General features: G+C 41.0%; 1 protein-coding gene across 2 annotated transcripts in view; it reads left to right on the top strand.

Annotated features, from left to right (window-relative positions):
- NF1 (neurofibromin 1) overlaps positions 1 to 24,174 on the top strand; it is a 291,063-nt gene that overhangs the window by 250,881 nt on the left and 16,008 nt on the right. For both annotated transcript variants that reach the window (XM_062175267.1, XM_062175266.1), the window contains 17 exons: positions 336 to 529; positions 2,085 to 2,225; positions 2,374 to 2,653; positions 3,460 to 3,674; positions 4,324 to 4,385; positions 4,529 to 4,643; positions 5,190 to 5,291; positions 7,314 to 7,454; positions 9,711 to 9,837; positions 12,986 to 13,117; positions 14,033 to 14,168; positions 16,491 to 16,648; positions 20,253 to 20,375; positions 20,744 to 20,874; positions 21,064 to 21,164; positions 22,569 to 22,711; positions 23,096 to 23,142. In XM_062175267.1, the coding sequence (XP_062031251.1) occupies positions 336 to 529; positions 2,085 to 2,225; positions 2,374 to 2,653; positions 3,460 to 3,674; positions 4,324 to 4,385; positions 4,529 to 4,643; positions 5,190 to 5,291; positions 7,314 to 7,454; positions 9,711 to 9,837; positions 12,986 to 13,117; positions 14,033 to 14,168; positions 16,491 to 16,648; positions 20,253 to 20,375; positions 20,744 to 20,874; positions 21,064 to 21,164; positions 22,569 to 22,711; positions 23,096 to 23,142 (2,348 nt within the window). The remainder of the gene's footprint in view (positions 1 to 335; positions 530 to 2,084; positions 2,226 to 2,373; positions 2,654 to 3,459; positions 3,675 to 4,323; positions 4,386 to 4,528; positions 4,644 to 5,189; positions 5,292 to 7,313; positions 7,455 to 9,710; positions 9,838 to 12,985; positions 13,118 to 14,032; positions 14,169 to 16,490; positions 16,649 to 20,252; positions 20,376 to 20,743; positions 20,875 to 21,063; positions 21,165 to 22,568; positions 22,712 to 23,095; positions 23,143 to 24,174) is intronic.

Raw genomic sequence — 24,174 nt, 5'->3', positions numbered from 1 at the left:
ACCAAAGTTTGCATGATTACCACATTCTCCTTTTACAATGAGAAGAAAACTTTTTTTTTTTTAAACTGGAAGAGAAGTGATTAAAAGGGAGAAAAATAAGACAAAACTTTTCAAAAATTGGCTTACAGCTTTTAAAATTATTTTCTTCAAGGCTTCTCTTCACTTCTGTCATCAAACATGTATTTGCCAAGTCTCTTTTCTCCAGCCTGACTCTAGGTAATGGTCTTCACCTTTTACCTTTCTCCGCCCCCCCCCCCCCGCCCCATCCTTTATGTTAAAATCATTGTTGATATGGTTTTCTTTGCCCATCTATGCTAATGGTATTTTTTTTCCAGGTATTGAGTTGAAGCACCTCTGTTTGGAATACATGACTCCGTGGCTGTCCAATCTAGTCCGTTTTTGCAAGCATAACGATGATGCCAAACGACAAAGAGTGACTGCTATTCTTGATAAGCTGATAACAATGACAATAAATGAAAAACAGATGTACCCGTCTATTCAAGCAAAAATATGGGGGAGCCTTGGGCAGGTATTGAGTTTGGACACACGTTTGCCTCATAGCTTCTCTGCACAGATGCTCATGTGACATGCTCTGTGCAAAGCCCTGTGCTAGGCATTATTAACAGCCATAGGGAACACATTCCCCACCTTCAAAAACATACAGATGCCCACCCAGCTGTTCATTTGACTCAGAACTGTAAATGTTTGATTCCTCTCTCATAGGATTTCCTCTCTCGGAACCAGAGGAAAACTACTTATTTTAGTACTGTTCTCCCCAGCATAATTATATGGGTATTAGCTATAGAATTGTGGTGTCACTTCTAGGAAGTAGTGCTTTATATAGTGTATTCTGGTTCCCTATACACCATAGATTTCCGTAAATGTTTCTTAATGTTGCTATTTAGAATACCAGCTTTCATTTATAGTTCTATCAGGTAGTGCCAATATAGGATAGAATGTAACAGTTTTTAACTGACAAGAGTTAATGGACAACAATGCCTTTACTCAAACAGTACTGTTCATTCTATTTATTTATTTACTTATTTTTCATTTGAGAGGCAAAGAGACAGAGAAAGAGCTCCATTCACTTGTTCACTCCCCAAATGCCCATGGTGGTTAGGGCTGGGCTGAGGCCAAAACCAGGAGCTGGGAATTTAACCCAGGTCTCCCATATGGAGGAGAAACCCAGTTACTTAAGCCATCACCGTTACCTGCCAGGGTCTGCATTTGCAGGAAGCTAGAATCAAGAGCCAGCAACTGGACTCAGTACTCTGATGTAAGAGATGGGTGTCCCTAACTACTAGACCAGATGCCCACTCCCTCCAAATAATTTTAAATGATCTTTGATCTGGTTTTATAGCCCTAGAAACCTTCTCAGCACTTGCTGTCATTTCCTGTGTTTAAAAATAATTGTATTTTATGTTGATCATCCATTACTGTCTTTGAGGAAGACAGAGATACTTTGCCAAGTGCATGAAGAAGTATATAGAGGTTTTGTTTTTGTTTTTTTTTTTCCAATTTTGGATATCAATTTCTTAATTTCTGTAGAAATCAAGTGAATGTCCTCATCCTTTCTCTGATATCCTTTGATATGTTTACTGACAGGTCTCTTTGTAAAACATATTTTGAAGGTCTCACATAAAACAAAACTTTAATTTAGTTGGGCAGTTCATTAAATTAAAAATTGTGCTGGTGGAGTGGTCCAGGGCCAGCAGCATGGTACAGTGGGTTAGGCCACCCTTACAACACATTATCCCATATCTGAGTGATGGTTCATGTCCTAGCTACTCTGCTTCTGATCCAGCTCCCTGCATGTGCTCCTGGGAAAGCAGCAAATAATGGCCTGGGTGCTGTGCCTCTGTCTCCTGTGTGAGAGACCCAGATGGAGTTCCAGACTCCTGGTTTCCTTGTCATTTGGAGAGTGATCAGAGGATGGAAGATCTCAATATCTCTCTCATGTGCTCGCTCGCTCACTTTCTCTCTGTTTTCTTCTTCCCTCTCACCGCCCTTCTCCTCTGCCACTCTGCCTTTCAAATAAAATATAAATCTGTAAAAAACTGAAGTTGTTTTCCCTCTTCCATTAGATTACAGATCTACTTGATGTTGTACTAGACAGCTTCATCAAAACCAGTGCAACAGGTGGCTTGGGATCCATCAAAGCTGAGGTGATGGCAGACACTGCTGTAGCCTTGGCCTCTGGAAATGTGAAATTGGTTTCAAGCAAGGTAATTACTTTTCTTTTGCCTTCTGAACTATGACATGTATCTGTTTTAATGATCAGGAAGTTTCTATGTTTGGACTTAGTTACTTTAAAGTTAAACTAAAAGTTGTGATCAAACTGTTCCTTGTGTTGTAAATTGTGCATCGTTACAGGTTATTGGACGGATGTGCAAAATAATTGATAAGACGTGCTTGTCTCCAACTCCGACTTTGGAGCAGCATCTGATGTGGGATGACATCGCCATCTTAGCACGCTACATGCTGATGCTGTCCTTCAACAACTCCCTCGATGTGGCAGCTCACCTCCCCTATCTCTTCCACGTCGTGACGTTCTTAGTGGCCACAGGCCCACTCTCGCTGAGAGCTTCCACACATGGGCTGGTCATCAATATCATCCACTCGCTGTGCACTTGTTCACAGCTTCAGTTTAGTGGTGAGTCTCAGGGCGGTAGTGTGTGTTTCACCAGTTCTTTGCTCTCCTTCACCTCACCTAATTGATGTAGATTGTTGTTATTAATTATGATGCCCAACACCAAGATCCTAAGGTTTTTTTTTTTTAAGGATTTTTTTATTTACTTGAAAGGCAGAGTTACAGAAAGAAGGGAGAGACAGAGAGAGTGAGAGAGAGGTCTTCCTTCCGCTAGTTCACTCCCCAAATGGCTGTAAAGGGCCAAAGCTGAGACAGGCCGAAGCCAGGAGCCAGGAACTTTTGGGCCTCCCACATGGGTGCAGGGGCCCAAACACTTGGGCCATCTCCTGCTGCTTTTCCCAGGCACGTTAGCAGGGAGTTGGATCCAAAGTAGAACAGCCAGGGCTCAAATCAGTGTCCGTGTGGATGTTGGCTCTCAGGCAGTGGCTTTACCAGCTGTGCTACAGCACTGGCCCCCAAGGTCCTAATTTAAGTCTGCAGTCATGATATGAAATATTAACAAGAAAAAAAAAGAATAAATTACTTCCATCCCATGTCAAGCTGTAGTGAAAATTTTCCATGCCTATTTGTCATGGAGCCTCTTAAGTTGTCACATAGTGTAACTGGACCATGTTGTGTTACTAGTATTGATTTGTGGTTTAATGGGGCTAAAGCAATGAGCATTAATAGAATCTATCTAGAAGTTTGATTTAGAACACAACTATGTAATTTTATATGATATTTAAATTTACTGTATTCAAAATGAAACTTAGTACTTTAAAATTTAAAGATTGGTGTGTTCAAAGTCTTATTTCTTTTTTCTTCTACAGAAGAGACCAAGCAAGTTTTGAGACTCAGTCTGACAGAGTTCTCATTGCCAAAATTTTACTTGCTGTTTGGCATTAGCAAAGTCAAGTCAGCCGCAGTCATTGCTTTCCGTTCCAGTTACCGGGACAGGTCATTCTCTCCTGGCTCCTACGAGAGGGAGACTTTTGCTTTGACATCTTTGGAAACAGTCACAGAAGCCTTGTTGGAGATCATGGAGGTAAGTAAGACAGAATGATAAGAAACTAAGAGGCTTTTTAAAAATCTGGTGCTGTATAGAAGTATTGATTTGTTCTGCTGTTTTGCATTTAATGCTTAAATAAAAACACTTTCATGGAATTTGTTTCTGATTACACACATATGGTTTATTTAATGATATTACAAGTAAATGTTGCTTAAATATTTATAAAAACATATACATATATAAAACCAAAGGGCCTTTAAGACATGCATGGAAAAATGGAATAAAAAAATAATATTTGGGGCCAGTGCTGTGGCATAGCAGGTTAAGCTGCTACCAGCAGTCCTGGCATCCCATATGGGCACCAGTTCAAGGCCTCTCTACTCCAATTCTAATCAAGCTCCCTACTAATGTGCCTGGGAAAGCAGTGGAAGATGGCCCTAGTGCTTGGCCCTTGCACCTACGTGGGAGACCCAGAAGAAGCTCCTGGCTCCTGCCTTTGGCTTGGCCCACCTCCAGCTATTGTAGCCATTTGGAGAAGGAACCAATGGGTGGAAGATCTCTCTCTCTCTGTCTCTGCCTCTCAGATAAATGAAAAGATCTTTGGGGGAAAAAAATAAAATATAAAAGATAATACTCATTTCCATGAACAAAGACCCCACATATATTCAGAGTATCCTTTTTTTAGGCATGTATGAGAGACATTCCAACATGCAAGTGGCTGGACCAGTGGACAGAACTAGCGCAAAGGTATGTCCCAGATTAAATAGAAAATGTGAAGTGTGTGAATTGTTGAAAAGATAGAGATTACTGCATAATCAGTGTTTTAATTTATTATTTAGTATATATAAAGACAAAGATTTTCCTAAGCTCCTTGGATCTTTTCATTACAGATTTGCATTCCAATATAATCCATCCCTACAACCAAGAGCTCTTGTTGTCTTTGGCTGTATTAGCAAACGAGTGTCTCATGGCCAGATAAAGCAAATTATCCGTATTCTTAGCAAGGTACCTCTCCCTTCCTTCTCCCAATTATTGGGGTTTCTAAGTTACAAAGCATATCTACTTTTCTTTAAAAAGATACTTAAATTTGAATTTAATAAAATGTCTTATATGTTGCTTATTAAACCTTAAAAAAGTAGATTTTGACTATTTTCTTTATTGTAATTCTTTGAAGAAATCTTCTCTAAAGAAGATGTCTTTAAAAGAAAATAAGTACTTTGCCTCTTTTGCTAAGCAGGTAACCTTAATATATTATCAGTTTTCAAAGCATTTAATTATATGTTGGTAAGACTATAGCCTCATATAAAGTTATATAATTTATAATTTCTGTGGTAATGCCTGACTTATTACATTAGAATATAGAAATGCATCAAAATAAGAAACCAAATGTATATTAAGCAAGCTTCCAAGATCACCAATCACCATAGCATTAGAAATAATTCTAGCACTTATTAAATAAGTAAATGTTCCTGAGCTGATTCTGAGATTCACTGTAAGAGTTAATGTTTTATTTCAATGAAAGTAAAATAAAGAATTCTGTTTCCCTAAAAGGCACTTGAGAGTTGCTTAAAAGGACCTGATACTTACAACAGTCAAGTTCTGATAGAAGCTACAGTAATAGCACTAACCAAATTACAGCCACTTCTTAATAAGGTAATTATTGTGTAGAAAATTGGATTATTCATTTTGGATATTGGTGCTCAGTGTAATTTCTTTTCTTTCAACACATTCAAAAAATAAGATGGATTGTGGAGAGATTGTACCAAACAGCCATAATGTAGACTTCTTGTCTAAACTTTAGTTGTTTGAAGTAACTACAGTAGAGGAAGACTAAGTATGGAGAGTATGTTCTAACTGCTTGGAGGTTTTTTGTCTCGTTGCTTAAGGAAATACAGGTGATATATCCTTAATTCTTGTTTCTTATAGGCACTGACTGAACATGGGCCATGTGCCAGGGACTACCCTGGGGCTAGAGGTGTACATAGTGCTGAACAAAGTGATAACATCCTGCCTTTCTGGAGCTTACATTCTGGGGTGGATGTGGAGGATAGGGAGTAGACAGATAATGAGCCAAATGAGCAGCAGGCATGTTGAGTGAGTGATGTGTTAGTGACCTTACTCTGGAGAAATGGAAAGCTGGGAGAAGTCTACCTGATTCTCAGAAGCATTTGGATATAAGTTAAAATGTTATTTTAAAGGTGTGAAATACCATGGCCACTGTTGTAGGTTAGTCTGTGCTCATCTCAGCTTTGTAACCTCGAGCAGGTCATTAAACTTATGTGAATGTTTCCACATTGATAAAATGAGTAAAATGAGTAAACTGAAATGAGATAATGTTTAATTCCTGTGAGTTGAATTCAAAAGATGCAAATCTTGGGAAAGCTTACAGAGAAATAAATAGTTATTGTATTCCTGGTAGAGTGATGTGTTCTACACACATTCTAATCTTAAATCATACAAAATGGTTCTCTTATCCACATCTTATAAGTGAAAATGAGACCAGGAGGACTCAGTAGCTTGTCCCCGGGGGTGCACACCTGATGAAAGGCAGAGCCATGATTTTAAGTCAAGGCTGACTAGCTCTGAAGTCCACGGATTTTCTCCTAAATAAGGATCAAGTTCAGACCAACAACAGGTTACTGCCAGAAGTGACGAGTTCTTGAAAGGGTAGAATTCAAACTGTAGTTAAGGATGTGGGTCGGAGTTAATGCAGGTAGAGAGAAAGGGAGGAAACCTTGAGTAGCCAAGGTGGAGCAGTGGGAGCACTGAGAAAGCCGAACAAAGGAGGGCTGGTGGCAGAGCACTCTGATGTAAGGGACAACTTTCCAAGAGAATAGCGGGAGGGAACGTTTTAAAGACTGGCTAGAACTAACAGAACATTCCGCATTCTGCAGAAAAGCGTTTGGGAACATACCTTTTTTTTTTTTTTTTTTTTTTTTTTTTTTGACCGGCAGAGTTAGACAGTGAGAGAGAGACAGAGAGAAAGGTCTTCCTTCCGTTGGTTCACCCCTCAAATGGCCGCTATAGCCAGCGCGCTGCACCTATCCGAAGCCAGGAGCCAGGTGCCTCTTCCTGGTCTCCCATGCGGGTGCAGGACCCAAGCACTTGGGCCATCCTCCTCTGCACTCCCGGGCCACAGCAGAGAGCTGGACTGGAAGAAGAGCAACCGGGACAGAACCGGCTCCCCAACCGGGACTAGAATCCGGGGTGCTGGTGCCATAGGCAGAGGATTAGCCTAGTGAGCCGCGGCGCCGGCCAACATACCATTTTCTTCCAGAAGAAATACACCTTCTGGTGATGGACTGCACAGTGAATTACAGTAGGGAGAAGCTGGAGGCAAAAAAACAATTGTACATTTAGAATAAAGAGCAGCATGGTAAAGCATTGTTAGCAGAAAGAAAGAAATAGAAGATGCAAAAGGCTTCTTAAAGAGTCAGCAAACCTTGTTGGCTGGATTTGGGAATCCAGAACAGGGAGAGAGCAAAGCAAACACTGAGGCTCTTTGCCCAGCTACCTGTGTTTATTTGCACACAGGTTTATTTTTTGTACTGCCTTCCCAAAGGGGAAAACCTGGGTGACTGGGTGAAGCCACGTGCTTGCTTTAGACTGCGGTGTGTCAGAACGCGGGTTCCCCACGGTTCCCCTTACTGACCTGGCCTGTGACTCCTTTGCCAGGACTCCCCTCTACACAAAGCCCTCTTTTGGGTAGCTGTGGCCGTGCTGCAGCTCGATGAGGTCAACTTGTATTCAGCAGGCACCGCACTTCTTGAACAAAACTTGCACACCCTGGATAGTCTCCGGATATTCAATGACAAGGTAAGCAAGCGTTCCCTTGGACTCCTCCCTGGCTCGCGTTGAACACTCAGCCCTCTTTTATTGTGGTGCTCTGTTAACAACAGAAGAGATCCATAGCTTACTGGTGTGAATTTGCATAATGTGATTTATTGTGAATATGATTCCTTACCAGCTCATTAAGAACTAGACTTTAATGTGTGTTTTCTATATAAAAATAGCAAAATAAGTAAATAAATAAATAAAAAAGTACTGGCTTGACACTAATAAATAGAATAAAGAAAAATAATACTGACTGGCCATAATGGCTACCACAACAGGTATTATTTTTAATTTTACCACCCCAAGATACAGGTTAACATTCTCTACCCCACATCTCACAAATGAAGAGATAATCTAAAAATAAGCTTATTTTCAGTACATAATGCTACGTAGTGAAAACCTGATGTAATTAATGCCAGATGAGGAAACTGAGAGTCTAAAGGGAACTTTTGGGTACTGAATTTTACTAGGGTTTTTTCTTTTGCCTTATCTCACTTTAAAATAAATGGCTTTTTAACACTTATCCACCTTGATTGGGATTAGATTTTGATTCATAGGGTATACAGGAGAGAATAAAGTAGTATGAAATTATGTTCCTTTTATTTTTGAAGAAAATTAGGCAGAGTCTAGCAGAAAAGAAAGGAATTCTTTTTAAAGACAGGCAGTGTATATGACGGGAAGTGTGCCTGAAGTGAAGCAGCTCAGCTGTGGGCAGGGAAGAGGGAGCAGGGGCATAGTCTGAGTGTGAAGACGCTTGCTCTAGACAGTGTTGGTTCCATCTGCCAGACGTGGTGTGGACCAAGTAGCTGAAGGTCTGGAAGTGTGTAAGCAAAAGTCCAGAGGTGGAAGCTGCCTAGTTCATCGGTAGTCAGACTGCATTCCACACAATAGAAAAGAACGCAGAAGTTAAGTGACTTGTCCATGTTTGTACTTTTGGTTTGGGATTAGAACCCCTCTTTCCTATTCCCATTGCTTTTTTTCTGAAGTTGTCATAGGACAGTGTTAGAGTGATACATACCTGTTAGCTGTTTGTATGTTAAGAATATTTGCACGGGGCCGGCACTGTGGTGTAGTAGGTTAAGCCTCTGCCCAAAGCGCTGGCATCCTGTATTGGTGCAAGTTCGTGTCCTGGCTGCCCCTCTCACAATCCAGCTCTTTGCTATTGTCTGGGCAAGCAGTGGAAAACGGCCCAAGCACTTGGGCCCTACACCTGTGTGGGAGACCCAGAGACAGTTCCTGGTTCCTGGTTTTGGATTGGCCCAGTTTTGGCCATTGTGGCCATTTGGGGAATGAACCAGCAGGTGGAAGACCTTTCTCTCTGTCTCTCCCTCTCTCTGTCCATAACCTACCTCTCAAATAAATAAATAAAATCTAAAAAAAAAAAAAAAAAAAACCAAAAAAACACAACTATTTGCAGGTGAGTATTTTTATCTTAGTAGTGTCTACCATAGCATTTTCAGTGCCAGAAAATCCTGGTAGGAGGTACTGATATTGACTCAGTGACCCAGGATGCTAGGAATCAGTTAATAAAGCTGGTTAAAAGGCACCAGGAAGGGGCTGCCACCTGCAGTGCCGGCATCCCCTATGGCCTGGGAAAGCGGTGGAAAATGGTCCAAGTCCTTGGGCCCCTGCACCCACGTGGGAGACCCAGAGGAAGCTCCTGGCTCCTGGCTTTTTATCCATGCAGTTCCGGCCATTGTGGCCATCTGGAGAGTGAACCAGTGGATGGAAGACCTCTCTTTCTCTTTCTCTTTCTCTTTCTCTTTCTCTTTCTCTTTCTCTTTCTCTTTCTCTTTCTCTTTCTCTCTCTCTCTCTCTTTCTCTCTCTCTCTCTCTCTATCTCTCTTTCTCTCTCTCTCTTTCTCTTTCTCTCTCTCTCTCTTTCTCTCTCTTTCTCTTTCTCTCTACCTCAGCTTCTCTGTAACTCTGCTTTTCAAATAAAATAAATAAATCTTTTTTAAAAAAAAGTACCAGGAAGTAAATTGGAAAAATAAGTTGGTTTTGTAAATCAAGGCAGTTTTATCTTATACCATCTTATTTATATGCCTGATGATTTTGTACTAATTAATTCATATTACCTTAAATGTTCAATGGTTTTCTGTAGAAAACCTAAAATAATTTCTCTCAATTCAAGGGAATTACTTATCTTGTCATACCTGTTGAACATAAAAACCAGTAAGTGATCCTTAAAAGGTTCTGTGTGAACCCCATTAACCATGTTATGATTGTCTTTAATAGAGTCCAGAAGAAGTGTTTATGGCAATCCGGAATCCTCTGGAATGGCACTGCAAGCAAATGGATCATTTTGTTGGACTCAATTTCAACTCCAACTTTAATTTTGCACTGGTTGGACACCTCTTAAAAGGTAGAGGCTCTGTATATCAGAATATTTTGTGGGGCTGGTGTTTGATGCAGGGGTTAAGTCACTGCTTGGGATTCCTCCATCCCATGTTGGAGTGTTTGGTTTGAGTCTTGGCTCCCTCACTTATGTCCCATCTTCCTACTGATGCACACTCTAGGAGGCAGTAGATGATGGCTCAAGTACTTGGGTCCCTGCCGCCCATGTGGTAGACCTGGATGGTGCTCTGGGCTCCTGGCTTCAGCCTGGCCCAGTACTGGCTATTGGAGGCATTTAGGGAGTGAACCAGTGTGTGGAAGATCTCTCTCTCTTTCTCTGTCTCTCTGCCCTTCAAATAAAATGAAAAAAAAAAAAAAGTTAAAGAATATTTGTATGAAATAGTATCAAGAAGCCAGAGTAATTAAAATAACTTATTTCTTGAAATCAATTGAAATATTTAGCTCATGTGTCTTACTTTAAATGAAACTATGTGTCTCATTGAGTTGTGTTTTAGTCAGTATGTATTATAATAGAGTGTAATTCCCATAGCAAATGATCAGATTTCCTTAAAAATACTAGAGAGTGAGAGTTGATTGTTGTAAAGTCCCAAAGTATTGAGCCTAATTGCAGTACTCTTACTAACAATACTTAAAGTATCTTTTTGTTCTTTTTTTTTTTTTTTTTTTTTTTTTTTGACAGAGTGGATAGTGAGAGAGAGAGAGAGACAGAGAGAAAGGTCTTCCTTTTTGCTGTTGGTTCACCCTCCAATGGCCGCTGTGGCCGGCGCATCTCACTGATCCGAAGCCAGGAGCCAGGTGCTTCTCCTGGTCTCCCACGCGGGTGCAGGGCCCAAGCACTTGGGCCATCCTCCATTGCCTTCCCAGGCCATAGCAGAGAGCTGGACTGGAAGAGGGGCAACCGGGACAGAATCCGGTGCCCCAGCCAGGACTAGAACCCGGTGTGCCGGCGCCGCAAGGCGGAGGATTAGCCTGTTAAGTCATGGCGCTGGCTACTTAAAGTATCTTACTGATTATCAAATAAGACAGAATGCAAGTCAGTGTATTAGTTTGATTAATTTATGTTGGAAAATGTTATCTTAGAGATTTGGTAACAGATTTTCTTCAGCCCATTTCTAGTTTACAGTGTATCAATACCATTATTAAATACCATAAAACTTCACCTTTCTGCCAGTACCGCGGCTCACTAGGCTAATCCTCTGCCTTGCGGCGCCGGCACACCGGGTTCTAGTCCCGGTCGGGGCACCGATTCTGTCCCGGTTGCCCCTCTTCCAGGCCAGCTCTCTGCTGTGGCCAGGGAGTGCAGTGGAGGATGGCCCAAGTGCTTGGGCCCTGCACCCCATGAGAGACCAGGAGAAGCACCTGGCTCCTGCCATCGGATCAGCGCGGTGCGCCAGCCACAGCGCACCAACCGCGGCAGCCATTGGAGGGTGAACCAATGGCAAAAGGAAGACCTTTCTCTCTGTCTCTCTCTCTCTCACTGTCCACTCTGCCTGTCAAAAAAAAAAAAAAAAACACTTCACCTTTCTGGTACCATGCCCCAACCCCTCCATATTTCTGTGTTGCTTAAAGTCGGAGATCTCCATCTATTCCTCAGAGTTCATTCATCTCCTGATCTGGCCTTACTGCCATTGCTGACTCCACAGCTTGTAGCTTTGGTTTATTAACATGGGGAAGTCATGGACGGCAATTGTGCTTAACAGGGACAGCATATAGTGGTAGGTCATTGACAACATGATGTCAAGGTAGAGCTTGAGTCTGCAGTTTTATATCAATTCAACATCATTCTTGAGCTTGAGGAATCATGGAGGTCCATTCACTTTGTTTACTTTAGGGGCAGAGAGAGAGAGTGCTCCCATCCTCTGGGTCACTCTCCAATCACCTATAATGTCTGGGTCTCGGCTCGACAAAACTGGTAGCCAGTAACTCAGTAACTGGGCCAATCTAGGTCTCCCAAATAGGTGACCCAGTTACTTGAGCTGTTACGTACTGCCTTCTTGGGGTCTGCATTAGTGGGAGGCCTAAGTCAGGAGCCAGAGCTGGGGAGCAAACCCAGGCACTCTTATACAGGATGCCAGCATCTTAACCATCAGGCTAAACACCTGCCTTGTTCTTCCAGTTTTTAACTGGTGTATGTATACACGAAGTATGTATGTATATATACATCTCCCACCTACAAGAGTGTACATTTAATTTTACCTTCTTATGAAATTCTTTAATTGAATTTTAATCTCTGTGGTGAAGAGAGATTGCTAAAGAGAAACTACACTTACTTCAGGATACCATAACAAGGGATGGCAGCTAACAAACCTGATTGCTTTTTCTGTATTTGTGGAATACCAGATAAGTTCAGGGTTGAAATCTCCTATTCTAAAATAGAGTAGCATTAGTGATTGACAGCTGTTAAGAGGGAGCTGGCACTGTAGTGCCATAGGCTAAGCCTCCACCTGTAGTGCAGGCATCCCATATAGTGCTGGTTCATATCCTGGCTGCTCCTCTTCCTATGCAACTCTGTGCTATGGCCTAGGAAAGCAGTAGAAGATGGCCCAAGCCTTCGTGACCATTTGGGGAATGAACCAGCCCAGATGGAAGACCTTTCCCTCTTTCTCTCCCTCTCTCTGTCTGTAACTCTACCTCTCAAATAAATAAAAAAAGAAATCTTTAAAAAAAAAAAAAAAGCTGTTAAGAGGTAAAACTCACCCTGTAATTAACTCTATTCTTTGGACACTTAGTACATACATTCTTCCTTTGTTATTAGTGTTTTAATTTTTTTTAAAGACATTTTTAAGCAAAAGAACCCTACTTTCAGAAGAAATCTTACGGGGAACTCCAGTGTGTGTGTGTGTGTGTGTGTATTTTTAAGTCCCTGTGCTGCATTAGGGATGGAAGACCTGAAACACTGTTATCTTTCCTCATTTTCTTCCCCCTGAGGAACCTTAGAGTCTCAGGGGACATTCTGTTCTGTACATTTTAGGTACTTAATCCTATATGTAATTAATTATTCACATATACATGTTTTACCTTTTCAGGTGGCTGTTTTGTGTAGGCAGGAATTATCTCTTATACTTAATTTCCCTTGCAGAATTGCTAATCACAGAATAAGAATGAAAAAATTCCTGTTCATAAAATAACCTTGTTTTGATTTTTTTCCCCTGTAGGGTACAGACATCCTTCACCTGCTATTGTTGCAAGAACAGTCAGAATTTTGCATACACTACTAACTTTGGTTAACAAACACAGAAACTGTGACAAGTTTGAGGTGAATACGCAGAGTGTGGCTTACTTAGCAGGTAAAAACACAGAATAGATAAAATTTACCATGTCTATCTAAGAATCACCAAAAAGGTACAGATATTGACTGTCCTTTAGTAGTGTTTAAAATTTTTTAAGTTCTGCCTGAACTTTTTCCTTATGAAAGAGTTGACATTAACCTGAAATATTCTCTTTGCCATTCTTGGTTTAAGATATGACAATAGCTCCCCATTGTCTGACATAAAATCTGGACATCTCAGCCTAGCGTCCTGGACTCTTAAGCCACCCTCCTAATTCTGCCCTCTCTCAGTTTCACAAGCCTTATTTTTTATTGCTTCTCTATATGGGTAGGCTATTTTAAACCAGTCTCCTTGCCATCGCCTCCAAGTGACTTCCTGCATCTTCAGTATTCATTCCTTATACCATTCTGCCATCCCTGCTGTCCCATTAGACCATTCCTATTGGCTTTTGTCTGATTTTGGTTTCTCTGCTCATGTGGCAGTTATGTGTAATACAGTTCAGAATGTATAGTATAATTCAGAACGTAATTGTCCTACACAAAGTACTGGTTCTTAGTTTAGCAAATTTCCATGTGGGCAGCTTTTTGTTGGAGACATATGACCTTGAGCAAGTCACGTAATGGCTAAGTGGGCTTAACAGTGCCTGGCCTGCCAACTCTTTGTGTTTGTTCAAATCAAATGTACATTAAAGCTCTTGAAAAATGTAAGGTGCTTAGTAAATTTCTTTGTGTATCTCATGGCTATTGTACAGTCTACACAGATTATAAACCTTTCCAGAGAAGCAAGTCTATGTGTTTTATAGCCTTAAACCTCACACTGCCTGGGGTTGTTTTCAGCCTTTTAACAGGTATCCTCTTTTCTAGCATGTGAGAAGTGTTTCCTGTGTGAAGTCAGACTTGCTATTTGTTAAATTTACCCTCTTTTTCCTTTTAGCTTTACTCACAGTGTCTGAAGAGGTTCGAGGTCGGTTCAGCTTAAAACATAGACAGTCACTTCTTCTTACTGATATTTCAATGGAAAATGTTCCTATGGACACATATCCCGTTCATCATGGTGATCCCAGCTACAGGTGAGTGGGCTTGCTCTCCCATAACTATGTAACTATAATCAGGTTTCAAGTTTCTGTGCTAAGGAGGCAAGTAACAGAGTGATCTAGAAGGTTGTTTGGGAGGAATATAGAGATAGTCTAGGAAGAATAAGTCACAACCTACTGTAGAAGTGTTCAGTATTGTATGTGAGTTAGTAGTAGGAAAGCTGCCTTCTTCTAGTCTAATTGTGCTAATGTTTGTGTTAGTCTGCTTCTGTTAACCACAGACCTGCTGAATGATGAAAAAGGTGACCTTGAAAGTATTGGGTTTTTTCCTAAAACCAACATGGACTACAAACAACAATATATGCTTAATGATGGAAACTTAAACTTATTATAGATTTTTTTTAAAAGATTTATTTATTTGAAAGAGTTACAGAGAGAGGCAGAGGCAGAGAAAGAGAGAAAAATCTTCCATCCACTGTTTCACTTCCCAAATGGCTGCAGTGGCTGGAGCTGGGCCGATCCAAAGCCAGGAGCCTGAAACGTCTTCTGGGTATCCCACTCAGGTGCAAGGGTCCAAGGACTTGGGCCATCTTCTACTGTTTTCCCAGGCCACAGCAGAGAGCTGGATTGGAAGTGGAATAGCTATAACTCAAACCGGCACCCATATGGGTTGCTGGCACTGCAGGCAACAACTTTACCTGCTACACCACAGCACCGGCCTCCAAACCAATATATCTTTTTTTTAAAAAAGATTTATTTATTTATTTGAAAGAGTTACACAGAGAGAGGAGAGGCAGAGAGAGAGAGAGAGAGAGAGAGAGAGAGAGAGAGGTCTTCCGTCCGATTGTTCACTCCCCAGTTGGCCGCAACGGCCAGAGCTGCGCCAATCTGAAGCCAGGAGCCAGGAACCTCCTCGGGTCTCCCACACGGGTGCAGGGGCCCAAGGACCTGGGCCATCTTCTGCTATCCCAGGCCATAGCAGAGAGCTGGATCAGAAGTGCAGCAGCCTTGTCTTAAACCGGCTCCCATATGGGATGCCGGCACTTCAGGCCAGGGTGTTAACCCGCTGCACCACAGCGCCGGCCCCTAAACCAGTATATCTTTAAGCACTGTGTTGAACATACAAAGGAGTCTTCTGTGTATATTTATTATTAACATCTTGCCTTTTGATAAAAAGCCCTCCACTAAGAAGTAGAGAGAGACAAACAGAATGAGAGAGTTCTCATCTGTTGATTTACTCATCAAATGTCCACAATGACCAAGACTGAACTGCAGCCAAAGGTGGGAGCCAGGGACTCAATCCGGGTCTCCCACATGGGTGGCAGGAACCCAATTACTTTAGCCATCATCACTGCCTCCCAGGGTCTGCATTAGCAAGAAGCCAGAGTCTGGAGCCAGAACAAAGTATCCAATCCCAGTACTCCACTGTGGGACACAGGTATCAATCCTAGACACTGGGTTAAATGCCTGCCCCAGATTTTCTGGATTTTAAACCAAGAATACTGTGGCCTACTTTGACTTGATTTTCTCTGATTAAAAAAGCAGTGCAGTTGGAGCCAGCACTGTGGCATTGTGGGTAAAGCTGCCTCGGGCAGCACCAGCATCCTGTATTGGGCACCAGTTTGTGTCCTTTCTGCTCCACTTCTGATTGAGATCCTTGCTAATGCATCTGGGAAAGCAGTGGAGGATGGCCCAAGTACTTAGGCCCCTGCCTCCATATGGGAGACCTGGAAGAAGGTCCTGGCTCCTGGCTCCAGCCTGACCCCATCCCAGCCATTGTGACCATCTGAGGAGTGAACCAACGGATAGATCTCTCTTTCTCTGTAACTCTGCCTTTCAAAAAAATTTTTTAAAAAAAGCTGTACAGTGAGTTCACAAGATTTGTTATACTATAGTATGGTGACTATCGTTAATAACAAATGTATTCTGTACTTAAAATTGTTCAGAGAATACATTTTCATTGTTCTCACCACAAATAAATACTGTTTGTGAGATGATGTTCATGTTATTTAGCTTGATTTAGCTTTTCCATAATGTATGCCTATTTCAAAATATATTATACAGCATGAATATACACAATTTTTATTTTTCAACTTAAAAATAATTTTTAAAAACCAGTATAGTACAATTCTTTCTACTCAGCATTTGATGAGTGCCTACTATGTATGAAGCACAATGGCAAGAAAGTTGATACTTGCTAGGGATGCACTGAGTTTGTACTGTAAAACCCTTTAAAGTACAGTTTTTAAATTAACTGATCGTTGTCACTGAGAAATAAGACAGCCACTTGAAGGGGCAAACAATGGTTGTATTTGTAACCATGTTAATCAGTTCTTCTTATTTGTTTAAATCTCTCAGGACACTAAAGGAGAATCAGCCGTGGTCCTCTCCCAAAGGTTCTGAAGGGCATCTGACAGCCACCTATCCAACTGTGGGACAGACCAGTCCCCGAGCCAGGAAGTCCATGAGCTTGGATATGGGGCAGCCTTCTCAGGCTAACACTAAGAAATTGCTTGGTTAGTTTAAATTATATAGAATTTCTTCTTATTATTTTTAAAAATGATGAGATACTTTCACTCTAGGAAAATTATTGGAAATTATTCAGTGTTATTGGTTTTCTTTTTTCCTTGTTGTTTAAAGATTTATTTAGAGAGAGAGAAGAAGAGACAGAGAAACCTTAACATCCACTGGTTCATTCTCCAGTTGGCCACAATGGCCAGGGTTGGGCCAAGCTAAAGCCAGGAACCTGGAGCTCCATCCAGGTCTCCCACTTGGTATTTGGACCATCTTCTGCTGCTTTCCCAGGTACATTAGTAGAAAGCTGGATGAGAAATCGAGCAGCAGACTTGAGCCAGTGTTTACATGGGATGCCGATGTTGTAGGTAGCAACAGCTTCCTGTGCCACAATGCCAGCCTCAAGGTTTTTTTGTTTTGTGTAGCAAAGTTTTTGATGCAAGTTACAAAGAGTTTGACAGATCAGTTAAGCCGTTTCAGTTGAGATGAGAAATGGGCCTTGAAACAGACTTTTCCTGATTCTTAGTCTAAATATTATAGCTTGCCTTTTTTTCCCCTGCCTTAGTTGGGCAACAGGAAATGGGAGTAGGATACTAGATACTTACAAGATAGGAAGCGTCTTACTTCAGAGTCATTAATGATATAGTACTTCCAAAAATTATCATTTGAGAGCAAAATACATCAATATGGTATGACGTTGTAATAATGTAATTTGCTGTGTTTTCTTTGAAAAGGCAGAAAGGTAGCACAGCATACTTTTCAATTTCTTGAAGAAGATAGGACTCTTGAAACTTAAGATTGCTCGGCAACATCAACATTTGTCTATGAGAAGGATGCCTAAAATGCTGCGAGACGCTTTCCCATCTCAGTAACTGAAAGGAAGTGAATGAAAGAGCTCTCTGGTCCCGTCTTGCAGCACAGAGAAACGCAGAGGCGCTCTTGTATCCCACTGCCTAGACTTCTCCTTGTTGCTGGAAGGCACTGAGATCTGTAGTTCAGTGACCACCACTGGAAGTGCCTCTGTGGCGTTCAGTGGTCAGTGCAGGCAGATTTAAGTATCTTGAAGTAGTATGGGTAATGTGTGCATACAAATGTTAGTGAACAAGCAACACAGTGGAAATAGAAACCACAAATGTTAGTCACTGTTACTTGTCACTGAGGTCTGTTACCTTTTGTTTAGGTTCCTTTCTGTTATTACTTTGCTGTAAATAATGATCTTGGAGTTTCCTGGTTACTTTGTGTTATGGCAGTCTGGGTTTTTATGTTAAGTAAATTGTTAGTGAATAAGTAGCCTAAGAGAAATGCAGTATTGAATTCATTCACCCCATGTGGTAGGTGAAAAAGCCTTTATGGTTTGGGGCTGAGGCTTATTTTCAGCCGATCAACAGCATCCCCTACATGCCATTAATGTGATCTGTGCTGGTAGGGAAATTAGGAGAGGTTGTGGAGAGGAGATAACATGTGAGCTGGATTGAAGATTTAGTACGTGCTTGCCTAGTAAACACAGGATAAGGTAGGGCTGTATTCAAGAGAGGGGGAACCACATGCACTTTTAAAAGTTAGGAAAGCAATTGGCAGTAGATCATAGCATCCTTGGGAGTGGGGCAGGGAATGAGGCTAAAGAGGAAAAGGAATTCAATTGTAATAGATTGCATGTCATGTTACAACTTGTAGCCTCGTCGTCGTGTATCCAGTGGAGATCTTTAAGGGGGAGAACTGAACCTAGTTTATTTTTTGTTAAGGTTTTCTGGCAACAATGTGGAGAAATAAGAAGAGATTTTTGGAGAAGGGACCATTTAAGAGACTAATCCAGCAATCCAAGCCAAAAAGGGGGCCTGGGTCTGCAGGAGAGCAGGAGGGCTGGGAGGACAGAGCACAGTCAGGTTTGGGTTAGGATTCTGATACAGGAAGGACAAGACCTCGTGCCTGATGTACAGTCATGCAGGGATGGCTGCCGTAAGTGTGCAGCTTCAAAACTGGCTGCATGGTGATTCCATTCCCAGAGAACGGGCTGCCTGTGTCTAACACATGATCAGTTTAGGTTGCTTGGTAGTGTTGTTGAAATTCCTTCAGGATATCTAGGAGTATATGTGCAAGAGAAATGAAGAGATGCATATGGAATTCAGAAAGAGAGAAGCAAATGAGTGGCACATTAAAATTGATTGGTTCTTAGAGAGTTGAAATTGTGGGAGTGAAAGAGATCTCCCAGGAAGAATGCAGGGAGTAAAATAAAGAGTGAGAAGGATGGAGGGTGCTGTTTCTGTTCTCATGCAGTGTGGAAAGCATGAATTGGTTTTGCAGAAAATCTGAGTTTCCAGTCTGGTCATTAACTGGATCCCTGGCCATGCAGCTGGAAGCTAATCAGTCAGCTGCCTGTGGCTCCTTCAGTTTGCATGTGCATGAAATGAAGAAGACTGCCCTTTCAGGTTAAGTTATTTGACCTTGATATTTATGACTGTCATAAGTACTACACTTGAGGTTAGTATATTTTTCAAGATTCAGTTGTCAGATTTTATGATATTGGCTTCAGTTCTTCCTTTTCAAAAAGAATACTGTTAAGGTATTTCAGGAGCCAGCACTGTGGCACAGTGAGTTAAGCTGATGCCTGCAATGCCAGCATCCCATATCGGAGTGCTGGTTTGAGTTCCAGCTGCTTCATTTCCCATCCAGCTTCCTGCTAATGTGCCTTGGAAGGCAGCAGATGATGGCCCAAGTGTTTGGATTCCTGCTACCTATGTGGGAGACCCAGACAGAGTTCCTCCTGGCTTTGACCTAGCTGAATCCCAGCTGTCATGGACATTTGGGCAATGACCCAACACATGGAAGATCTTTCTCTCTCTCTTTCTCTCCTCTGTTGCTATACCTTTACCTTTCAAATGAATAATAAATATATTTTTAAAGTATTCCAGATTTTTTTGGAAAAAAATTTATCAGAGAAATTCCTTGAATGTAAAGAACAGAAATGTGTTAAGTTCCAAATAATCCAATTTCAGTACTTTAACTTTAGATAAAAGTATTTAATATTAATACAATACGTGATTAGAGAAGCTCAGAGCCAAGCAGGAGGTGCACTACTTGCTTGAGGCGTTTTGAATGTGTCTATTCAGGACTTTTAGGTGAGCACATTTTTTTATCAAGCTTGAAGGACTCATACTAGACTTTGATTTTGCCCAAGTTTGGAAATGCTCCTACATTTTTTGAGTAATTCTTGACACCAACAAAATTTCTTTAACTGAGATGGCTCTTGAGACATGGTTCATCTTTGCTATTGAGCAGTGCATGTCCCTGTATCAGCCATTGTTCTCGTTGGTGAAGTCTCTGATTTAACTACAGTGTGGTAAATGTCATCAGTTTAATGTAGACCAATGAGATACACATCCCATCCTGAAATGGAAAGCTGGGGGTTGGGGGTGGGGTTGGAGGGAAATCCCTGGAGAAGATGGAGAAGAAAGGAGGAAACTGCCCCCAGGGAGCTGTCTGAACTTTCGTGGGGTCCTTTGGTGAAAACTCATGCTCTTTATGTCAAAACTTGTTCTTTTTAGTATGTTCCTTACACACTGTGGTTAATGAATTTCCATTTCCATATTCTGTAACTTCTGTTTATAGGAACAAGGAAAAGTTTTGATCACTTGATATCAGACACAAAGGCTCCTAAAAGGCAAGAAATGGAATCAGGGATGACAACACCCCCCAAAATGAGAAGAGTAGCAGAAACTGATTATGAAATGGGTGAGACACAAAGTTAATACTGATATAGATCATTGAAACAAGGAGGGGACTATGCTGACTTCCAACCGACTCTTTAAGATGGAAGATAGAAGCATTTTTTTTTCTTTTTCAAAATATAAACTCTGCAGCAGTCCTTGAAATGACAGTTCTCCTGAAGCCTGTGTAAAAACTATTGTATATATGTATTCAGCATTATAAATAGCTAGCAAAATTTTTTGAATGAATGAATATTAAGATGCTTATGTTGATATTAAGTGTCTATTAAGAAGCTACTGAATTTTACAAGTACCATTAAAATGTGTTCAGTGAGTTGATTATCCAGGTGTTCAGTAATACAGCTGGTCATGTCATTCCACATCTTACTGCAGAAACTCCAAGGATTTCCTCAGCACAGCAGCACCCGCATTTATGTAAGGTTTCCATGTCTGAATCGAATGCTCTCTTGGATGAAGAAGTGCTGACTGATCCGAAGATTCAAGCGCTGCTTCTTACCGTTCTAGTAAGGAACTTCCTTTTTTAAGTTCTGGATTTTTTTCCCTGCTCAAATTTTTATTCCAAACTATGACTAGCAGGCCCTTAAATATTAAAAAACATGAAAGAAAGATGTTTTCTGCTTCTCACCAAAACAGATAACAATTCATCCACAGAGTGAAAATGTTATTTACTTACTTTGGTTGTGTTGTGGCAGGCTACTCTGGTAAAATATACCACGGATGAGTTTGATCAACGAATTCTTTATGCGTACTTAGCAGAGGCCAGTGTGGTATTCCCCAAAGTTTTTCCTGTTGTGTAAGTATCTCCTTTTATTTTTAATTGACCTTTTTATCTGTCTGTAAGTCAGGTGTTCTATAAAGGGTTAGGAATTATTACCCAGTAATGTCCATTAGTTGGAAATTTTAGCTTAGAGGTGGTGGGTTTAATGGTAGCTAAGACTAGTTTAGGCCTGTTAGGAAAATATTTCTTTTATCTTGTTGATTTGTTTAAGTGGTTTATCTTTTTTTTTTTTTTCTAAAGATGTATTTATTTGAGAGGCAGAGTTACAGAGAGAGGTCTTCCATCCACTGGTTCACTCCCCATTTGTCCACAATGGATGGAGCTGAGCCGACCCAAAGCCAAGAACCAGAGGCTTCTTCCAAAGAGTTCTCCCACCTGTGTGCAGGGGCCCAAGCACTTGGGCCATCTTCTGCTGCTTTCTCAGGCCATAGCAGAGAGTTAGATTGGAAGTGGAACAGCCGGGTCTCAAACTGGCGCCCATATGGGATGCCAGTGTCCCAGGCGGAGGCTTTACCCACTGTGCCACAGCGCTGGCCCCTAAGTGGTTCATCTTGATGAGCATTGTTTGTTTTCCTCACAGGAACAAACAAGTGGGTTTGCGTGTTTAATTCAGCATACCTGTCTGGGGTTTGTTTGTTTTTGTTTTTGTTTTTTTAGTAGAGCATTTGTGAATTCATACACAGTTGGACAAAAACAAGATTACCCTCCTTTGTGGGAGGTGAATTTTATTTTTTATTTAGGGCTGAAGTAATGTTAAAGTGTTCACATTTAAATAGGTCCAACAAAAGTGGGAAATTTTGTTCCTGATCTAGGCCTTCTGTATAACTATTTCCTTATGTGAGGTTAATTTCATTTTAAAATTTTAGAATTTTTTAAGTTGAATTTCAATTATTTTTATTCATGCAGTATAGCCAGGTTAGAAATAGTTAATTTCTTCCTAAGTTTCATTTGGGTCACACAAGTATAATCCATCCCCTCCCAATGAATTTTCCTTTCCTTATTCTTTCTGAGTGTAAGCACTGATTGTTACCACATTCAGTTTTAACTGCCTGGATACATATCAACAGCAGAAAGAGATGGTCCCAATGCATGCCAAGGAGCAGACAGAAGCCAAACTGATCCTGAACAAATACTCACCATCTGTAGTTAGGCACTCCTAGGAATTTGTTTTTACCGTATTTTCCCTGATAATTAAAAACAAAGCAAAAGACAAGCCAGAAAAGCATACACACACATATACACACACAAACATACACACACATACACACACACACACTACAGGAAAGCCCCTAGGAGCAAAAAGCACTCATCTCGCCTCACCCTTGCCACCTTGTCTGGGGAGTGTATATTATGTTTTTCTAGTGTATCTCTTCATTTAATTTCCCTCTGAAGTGTTCCTCTGTTGATTTATTTTTTTAGGCACAATTTGCTGGACTCTAAGATCAACACCCTGTTGTCATTGTGCCAAGACCCCAATCTGTTAAATCCAATCCATGGAATCGTGCAGAGTGTGGTGTATCATGAAGAATCCCCTCCACAGTACCAGACGTCTTACCTGCAAAGTAAATGAATGTAGCGGGAGCAGGGTGGTTACTGAGCTGGCGGTGTGCGCAGCTGAACGTGCACTGCCTGCAGAGTTCTTTCCAAGCGAGAGGCTCCTTCCTCTGTCTCTCTCCACAGGCCGTGTTCTGACGCTCTTAACTACATATTCAATACAATGGCTGAGTGACAACTTTTTAAAATTAAAATATGTGCATAAAAATTAAATTTAAAATTTAAATTTAATTTAAAATTAAAATTAAAATATGCACATACTAAGTGCATTTCAAGTAAGTTTTAGTCTGCTTTGACACTCATTCTAAAACATTTCAGTGTTTACATAGCGACTATCTGACTTACTGAAAGTCTTGTTAACCAGTAAAAGATGCCCATTTGATTTGTTGCAGGTTTTGGCTTTAATGGCTTATGGCGGTTTGCAGGACCCTTTTCAAAGGTAAGATAGTCGGATTTCCTCTTAGCTTTTGATAAACAAAAGTTCATACCCACACTAGTGTGTCTGATTTAAGAACACACAATATGATGAAAGCCACAAAAATAGCAGACAACAAGCATGTTATTTTTATAAAAAGTTTTTCAGTACAAGATTTTCAATTTTTTTCCAAGAGGTAGCACCTTTAATATATTAATTCTCATTGAAAAATCAATTTATTTGTGAAAAAACTCATTTTATGTGTGACTTTTCAAAAGGGCATGATAAACCCTAAACTTTTCTGCCCTCAGTCCTTGTGAATTTGATCATCTTACTAAAGACATGCTGAAGTATCTGGTGGCCAGCAAGGGGCATTACCCATGGGTACAAATCAGGCTCAGGAAGGCATTTTCACTTGCGTCCGGTTGGACTAGACTCATCTACTCTGGATATACCCTATTTGCTCCTGTTCATTTTGTTCTTTGATTGGCTTTAGTTGATATAGTGCTAAATGAGTGTGTGTTATTTTATATGGTCTCTCTCCACATTGATCAAAGTTCCTTGATGGCAGGGTATCTGTTTTCTTACCCCTACACTTGCTAGTGCAGTGTTCTAGATACAGGGGTGCTAAATCAGTCTTAATTATCTAAACCTTGTTCCAATTCTAAGAATTGGATAGTTTATTTCATTTAATTATTATGCATATCTCTTGACATGCACAGATTGTCACCAAAAAGTGGGCCTGAGATCATGGAAATAAGTATGCCATGCAGGGCTTTATGTGGTTGGAGCACCAGTACCCTCTGAGCCCTGCACAGGGTCAAGTTAGGATCTCATGGCGGCTGGAATGATGATGCTCTGCTCATGTTCTTTGGGAAAACTGGCTTGACATCATTCCTGGCGATGGTATCATCTCAGTGTTGAACTCTGTCTGTTTGTGTGAGGCTTTCAGAAGGCACAGGTTCCTCTGAAAGCTGTAAGAATAAGCTGAATAAAACCCCCAGCTGTGTGTTCTTATCAAATGGCAGTTTGTAAACGCTACTCCACCCCCATTTT

The sequence above is a fragment of the Lepus europaeus genome, chromosome 18 (genome assembly GCF_033115175.1).
Source record: "Lepus europaeus isolate LE1 chromosome 18, mLepTim1.pri, whole genome shotgun sequence".
Lineage (NCBI taxonomy): Eukaryota > Metazoa > Chordata > Mammalia > Lagomorpha > Leporidae > Lepus > Lepus europaeus.
This window is presented reverse-complemented; position numbering and strand designations above follow the sequence as displayed.